General features: G+C 33.2%; 1 protein-coding gene across 1 annotated transcript; it reads left to right on the top strand.

Annotated features, from left to right (window-relative positions):
- Nucleotides 1-7064: 7064 nt before the first annotated feature.
- Nucleotides 7065-8022, top strand: LOC111633146 (TATA-box-binding protein-like). The gene is made up of 2 exons (XM_023377678.1): nucleotides 7065-7103; nucleotides 7180-8022. The coding sequence occupies exon 2, from the start codon at nucleotides 7183-7185 to the stop codon at nucleotides 8020-8022; it is 840 nt and encodes a 279-aa protein (XP_023233446.1). The 5' UTR covers nucleotides 7065-7103; nucleotides 7180-7182.

Here is an 8022-nt window from a genome sequence, read left to right as displayed (position 1 = left end):
ATATAACCTGATCAAAAAGTAATGAAAAAAGATTAAAATACAAGTGCCACCCTCGATTTAGTGTGTTTCAGAGGCAAAAAATGTGGCTCTAAATTAAAGTTTGAGTGTAATTAAAGAAACTTCTAGCAAGTTATTTTAAAATGTACATAACCTATAAGTTCTACAATAACCAAACTGAAATTCGAACAAAAAATCTCATTCAAATATCCATTATAAAAACACACACAGCACATATAAATTGATATCTAAATTAAACAATCTCAGAAAGATTCTTTGATGTTTTTCTGCTATCTGAAAGTTATTTAAGTAATTAAATAGATAAATAATGTACAAACACAGAGTGGCACACATAAAACTGGCTCCAAGTGCAAAATACAGTTTTAAACTTTTATTTAGTAATAATGAACTGTATATTTGAGTTACATTTGGTGTGGTAAATAGGCGGTATTTTTAACCTAAAAAACTTTAATTTTAACAATTTACGCGTTTATCAGTATATTTATCTTTTCAAAATTTGTGTTGGAAGTGGTCGCCACCTGCCTCTATGCATTTTTTCGCTCTCCGAAGCACGTTCTAGAAAACGCCCTTCATTTCGGTTACTGCAATGCGGGCGATCTCTTGTTATATGTTGGTTTTTAATTCTTTTAACATTCGAGAATTTTTGCGGTAGACTTTTCCTTTTATTGTGCCTCAGAGGCAAAAGTCTTGCGGTCTTTTCTTGAGTAAAATCACTATAATGAGAAATACGGCAAGTCGTTAAAAAAAAGATATAATAGAGCTCTTTTGGAGTCAACCTCTTTGAAGATCTGTAGATAAGCTTATTTTGCGTTTGGCGTACGATTTGTATGTGCGCTACCGTGTAGTATTCTAGTATTTAATTAAGATATTGTCTTCACAATGTGCACGCTGAGATTTTGGAGGTTTAATTCCTCCCATTTGGCAATTCAACAAAAAAATCTTACTATGTTAATAAAATGGTATATGGTATACAGTAAAACTAGTAAAAGGTAACAGAAACAAGTTGTTTTGTAATACATGTTACTGTTTAAACTTTCTTTTATGAATTTACAATATACGAAAAGTAGCGTGTTCACTTCAGATAATGAGAGCTCTCGAATAATCGGGGCTCTATTGTAATATATTATATTTAAAAAACAATTAATACAAAAACAAGAACATTATCAACTTTCCATTTTTTAGGCTTTTTTAGAAACAAAAAAATGAAAAATAAATAATACTCGTATAGTATTTTCGTACAAAGTTACTAAATACTGAATGACCATAATTTAAACTATCCTATTCAACGCTGTCTAGAGAGATATTTAGCATTCCAAATAAGGTATAGTGACATTTTAGAACATTGGGGAATCAATAATGTTGCAGAATCCAGTATGGCGCGAGTCATTGCAATTTGATGTATCCTATGCACAATGTGGAAATACTGAAAAAAGTTGGTGCTTTGTTATCCGTAGAAGACAGCCAAAAAAAAGCAATTGTTTGCCGCAGATAGGAAACCCAATTAACCTTCGCTTTGATTTTCTTTCAGACTGGAAGTAGATGTGTCACGGACATGGAAAATCCTGTGAAGTAAAGTGACTAGGAACATTTTTATTTTGTTTGTAGTTTTATTTTATCTCATATTGATTTATTCATTTTTTCGAACCATCACTACCGTGTTTCCCCGAAAATAAGACAGTGTCTTATATTAATTTTTGCTCTGAAAAGTGCGCTAGGCCTTATTTTCAGGGGAGGTCTTATTTTTTCCAAGAGGAAGAATTCACATTTATTATTGAACAAAAAAATTCCCAAGTCGAACTTAGACGAGAGTGACGTATATCCGATGTGTCGAACTGTCGCCTTTTTATAGCGTCAACATCGGACTCGATGACCAATTAGTGCTTACTGAACCGTAGCACTATGCAAATGTCATGTGGCGTGTTCCCGGCCAACCAATTAGCCATCACCAGCTGTAACGTTATGCAAATCTGTGATTCCCAAGCCATAGTCTTATGCAAATCATGCCGTGTGGCGTAATTGTCTGCTGACCAATCAGTGGCTGTACTTTCAAAAAGCCAACGGCCACTTTCAACCATCTGTCGATGACCGTTACGACTAAAAATAAACTTCGCTAGGTCTTACTTTCAGAGGGAGGTCTTATATTTCGCAATTCAGCAAAATCTGTGCTAGGTCTTATTTTCTGCGGATGTCTTATTTTCGAAACACGGTATATACTCGTTTCACCGTTCTCATTCAAGAATTTAATTTAATTTTTAAATTTGGCATTTTATTTCGTATTCTCTTCTAGGTATCCTGAAAATTACTGTATCATCGATAATCGAATCGTTTTGAAAAATAAAGAATACAGTATTGTTTGTTGAAGCTCATTTGGAGAGTTCCGTACATTTTTACTTCAGTGGAACACCCATAACTGTCATATTTATGCCCTTATATTTTCCAGAATATTTCACTGCACTGGTCTATTATAATTAAAATTTCCTTATTTAATCTAAAAGTGAACCGACGGTACAGTACATTTTACCTAACTTCTTTGGAAAAAGCAAAATCACAAAATCAAAACTCAAACGGAAATTCAAGTCAACATCTAATAAATGATGTGGCTTCCAAATCTATTAATATTAAATAAGGAATGAGTTTCTATTAATCACCAAGACCATCTAATCGGTACATTTATAGTGGCAAGAAAGTAATGGTTAAATACTATACTACATTAATTTAAAGATATATTAATATTGTAACTATCACAAGATTACAATATAATTATTGTTAAAGAATATTGGACATTTAAAATGACCAAAGTTACCAAAACAGTTAGTAACTCAACATATAATATCTAATTATATTTTAGCAATGCTTTTATTTCTTTAAATAAAACTATTTTCCAAATTAAATTGATCTTATTTATATTTATATCATTAGATGTCGCTAGTTGTTTACATATAGAATAATGAGAGCATAGTTTCCAAACTCACCTGTGGTCTCCAATGATTGAACAAGGCAGACTTAAATTAATAAAGATTAAAACTTTGTTCAATGGTGATTCACTTTTAATAGTTTACTTTCAATTTAATTGATTACGTTTCCATATGTATTCAAAGTATGCTTTTAACTTTATTATGTTACTAGCTGTACTCTGCCACGCGTTGTTGTGGCTCAAAATGTATCTATTATAAATGTATAACACTCCCCGCGGGAGAGAATTTCGAAAAATTCCTTCTTAGTGTACATTCTCTTGACGTACGCTATTAAAACGCAATTAAAAACGCAAATAACCGCATCTAAAATAGTATAATAGAAGCCGAGTTCTTCACGGTAAGCCTTAATTTTGTCCCTCTCCTCCGCGGAGGGAATTTCGACATCTATATAATATACAAGTTCGAACACGTGCACTGCGTATCTCGCCGACCACGCGACTGCGCCGCGCGGTTACCTATCTCGTATACGTACGCGTCTTGCCCCTCGCCACCCGCTGACACCAAAAATATGATGCTTACCTAGATGATATCTTTTAATTCATTTGAATGTTTAACGGAATAATATACAGCTTATGTCCACCCTGAAGGTCCATTGTAAATATTGATGAAAGAATTTTTGAAATCGGATGAGTAGTTTCGGAGATTATCTCCTACATCCAAACTTGTAAACTTTACCTCTTTATATTAACTTAGTATAGATAAATGGCATAGTATGTTCCAAATGTTGGTAATATTCATATAGGTTTTTCAAAAAAATAGACCTGCATAAGTTAGTGATCCATAGAATTTTTTCAAACATTTTAAAGGTCCTTGGGCTGAGAAACGCCGCCTTACTGGCAGAAATTATAACGAAAATTTCATTTTCTTCATTAAAAGGAAACAAAATTTTCTGTTTCCGACTTCAAAGTCCCAATCAGTGGCGTAGCTAGGGGGACCTCACAGGGTGCCACCCGTTTAGGGATGGCAAACCATCACAATGTTTTTCAACGATAAATCGCTTAGGCTTGAAGCCATTTTAACCAAGTTATCTATATTAAATAATTTAATTTTACAGAATCTCTTCCGAATCTTATGGTCGCATTAAAGTTATTTCTGACAATTTACGTATCAGTTGCTTCGTGTGAGAGGAGTTTCAGCAAACTAAAATTAGTTAAAAATTTCTTGCGGGCAACAATTACCCAAGTGAGACTTAACAATCTTGACATATTAATTAACAATAGAACACGAATCAACACAAAATATAAATTTTGAAGAAGTGATTTCCGAGTTTGCAGCTGTTAAAGCTAGAAAGATCTTTTAAGTGTTTTTTTTTTTTAACTCTTTCCGCCTTGTGGGCACTGGGGGCCTCTTTTTGCAAGCTTCTTATGGATTCGGCCAGGCCCATCAATGCCAGGTGATGAGGGTCGGGGGCCCGACATATCCGAACGTACCACCCCCGAAAAATTCCTGGGGATTTTGCGACTCGTTCGGATTCGAGCCCGGGTCTCCCAAGGCGGTAGGCTGTCACCTTGACCGCTCGGCCATCCGGCCGCTTCTTTTAAGTGTTTGTACATAATATGTATATGAGAATATATTAATTCTCTCATTCTTCTTTTGCCATACCCAACTTTCACTTTCATACATCAATATGAAAGAATGTTTAATAAAACTGTACTATTATTATCATAATATTGTAACTTGATAATTAATGACTCTTATTTGTATTAATTAAATAAAATCATACTTTACGTTTATCGGATTTTTATTAATTTTAACAGTTTTCATGGGTGGCACCCGGTGCGGATATCGTGATGTCCGCACCGGGTGCCACCCATGTTAGCTACGCCACTGGTCCAACGCATCAGCGACAAATTTACACAAAGGTGAGACAACGTAGAATTCTTCTGACTCAGGTTGAGAAGACCATCGAGTCTCACCAGAGTATCTGGTATTAACTACCTTCGATAATAACAAAGTTTCGGTATCAAAGGATAACGGCATCAAAGGATAACGGTATCAAAGGTTATCAAAGGCATATTCAATGTCATATCACGCGTGAAAATACAGTATTTGATGTTAATCTCTTGGACACTTGCGTTTTGATGTTCGAATATGTAGCAAGAGTCTTCTGTTGCTATTGGATAGCGAAACTTCAGTATTATCGAATTCTAATAATTAGGTTAATTAGGCCTCCAAGTTTCGTACGACTCAAGTTATTGGTATATCAGCTAACCTCAAATGATATGCCAATAACATTCAATCCCCGAATCCAAACTTTCAGTACTTTTTATTTGCTATTAGTAGTCTATATGTATCATTATTACGTGATGTAATTAATATCATTCTAATGCCATTCTCTATAATTACTCTATTAATATTACGCAATAATACATTGTGTAGGAAATCTAGGAAACATTTAAAATTCTTCCTGACAGCATGTAATTACCGGCTGTATGGTCAAGCGGCAGATGTGGACCAGTTATCGATATCTCTAGAAACACAGGATCGGATCCAGAATGGAAAAAACTAATACAGAAAATAAATTCCACCTACAACTTTTTGTTCTTAATTAATGCAGTTGAAAATTAAACATGCATCCTTTAGACCTGCGTGTTCTATACATTGTAATAGTGAAACACAATTGTTTGCTAGTTGCCTAATGGCGCACAATAAAATATAATTTGCTTAGCCTACTGTCATGAGAGATCTTGACTCGAATATAGTTAAATACTTCCCGTAATTACGAGAGGGCTATCCTGCAGCTTCTGTTATAATGACCATTCCGGTCATTATAACAATTGGAAGCTATATAGTTTTATTGTGTTGTCTGTATACGCGCTTGATTAATGAATCAATTAATTTTTCAGTATATTCTACTATTGCATTTGCAAAGTCACCAAAGGAAATAGCAACATTTTGTTTACGTAACTTTTTCGAAACATTTGAAATAATTTGTTTAGATATATATTCTGTATATATTTTTTTTTGTGAGTGCACCACTCTGGAGTGAGTATTACACTAGAACAATGTATTCTAAATATATAAAATAAATAGTTTACAGTCGTCACAAATATTTTTCCTTCACGAGAAAACTAAAAATAAAAATAAAAATAAACTTGTAAGTTTTTAACACAAGTAGCGCATGAACTCTAGTATGATTTAAAGGAAACTCTATTTAGTTATGATAGACAGTATTAATATTTAGTATTTGTAATATGTTATTTATTTTTTACTAATATGTATCATTTACAATTTATTGTTTATTCTTAATAATTGATATGTTATCAGTTTTTGGTATATTTGAATTTTGAACTTGTTGTTCCATTTATGAAATTTCCATTTAGCCTGATGATGATCTATTGAGTGGATCGAAAACGTTTGTTTTAATAAAAAATCTTTCAGCGAATAATAAGGTGTTGGTTACGTATTTGTGTATTTTTCTCTGGGTAAGATTGTGGTTAATGTATTATTTTCTTTAATGATTTATAATGTACTGTTTGTTTTAGGTTAAACAGTTTATTTATATTGCTGTTACTTAAGCTTTCTCCTATTTTGACATATTAAAAAGTTGTATTTTTGTCTTAAAGTAAAAAAATATTTTTATTCAACAGTCACCACCAGTGCACGCTGAGTGTCGACATTTGCCGGTGTAAGTGAGAAATAATGATATTTAGCGAATATTTCGTACATACACGAAACGACTGTGTAAATGCTGACATTCACCGGAGAATGTTGACATTCGCCAGATATCGGTCATTCACAGTAACATATCCAAAGCAAGAAAAAGCTCTTCTGCCAACCGAGGCGCCAACTAGCGGCAAATACTGGCTCTAGCTAAGTTTGAACTATTTGTCGAAAGACCAGATGATCTACCGACTGACCTTGACTCTGGTTGAGTTGTGGTAGCGACCTCTAGAAATTGTAAACTTTTTATATTCTGTAAAGTATAAAATCAGGACTTTTTGACAGGTATCCATCCAAGAAATTTGTTCGAAGCATTAAAATATAATCCTAAACATCCATATACTTTGTGGATTCACTTTTCTTTATTAATTTATTTAATTAAAATGAAAATTTATAAATTTCCACTAGGGAGCGTTAATTAAAAGTTTTGAAACGATAGAACGGTTGGTAAGAAAATGCGTGGCTTACGATTTACGTAGTTATTTCAATGGAAATTTATAAGCTAAATATATATTTTATTTAGGAAATGGATATGTGTGATTCTTCATTTCTGGAAAGGCCAGAAGCTGACTTGATTGGTTCCTTTTCCACTTTTAATCATCAATATCAACAAAGTACATCTTCAGAAGAAGGTTGTGATCAGCAGCATCTGAATAATTCGGCAAAGAAACTGAATTTATCATCTTTTAATCACTCTGAATGTACTCCTCCTCAATGTTTAACTCAATTTCCAGCACCTCACAGTGTTAGAACGCGTGCTATGACTTCGACTTCGACTTCTACTTCGAATGTATTATTGGATTCACCCATATCAGAATCAATTAATTCTTTATTTCCATTAATGATTCCAATTCCACAAATTGTAAATATTGTATCCTCTGTAACTCTCGGTTGTTGGCTCGACTTGAAGAATATCGCTCGTCGTTCAGAAAATGCAACATATAATCCACGGCGAAATGGATCCGTTATCATGAAAATAAAAAATCCATACACTACGGCCATTATCTTTAGAACGGGAAAAATTATATGTACAGGAGCAAAAAATGAAATAGAATCAAGCATCGCTGTCAGGAAATTTGTAAAAATCATTCAAAAATTAGGTTATCGTATTCGATATTTTGAATTTAAAATTCAAAATATAGTTGGAAGCTGTGAGGTCAGATTCCAAATTAATCTGGAATTGTTGGCCATAGCTTATGCTAAATTTAGTAAATACGAACCTGAACTTTTTCCGGGACTTGTATATAATATGGAAAATCCAAATGTTTTACTTTTAATTTTTCAATATGGTAAAATAGTTATTACAGGAACGAAAGAGCGCATTGATATCTACTGTGCTTTTAATAAAATTTATCCAATTCTATAA

This window comes from Centruroides sculpturatus, unplaced genomic scaffold (assembly GCF_000671375.1).
Source record: "Centruroides sculpturatus isolate CEXI.00-Female unplaced genomic scaffold, Cexi_2.0 scaffold110, whole genome shotgun sequence".
NCBI lineage: Eukaryota > Metazoa > Arthropoda > Arachnida > Scorpiones > Buthidae > Centruroides > Centruroides sculpturatus.
The sequence above is the reverse complement of the archived record's forward strand: the minus strand, read 5'-3'. Positions and strand labels throughout refer to the sequence as shown.

Excerpts from the sequence above, each read along its gene's own strand:
- LOC111633146 (XM_023377678.1), top strand. The coding sequence starts at position 7,183 with ATGGATATGTGTGATTCTTCATTTCTGGAAAGGCCAGAAGCTGACTTG.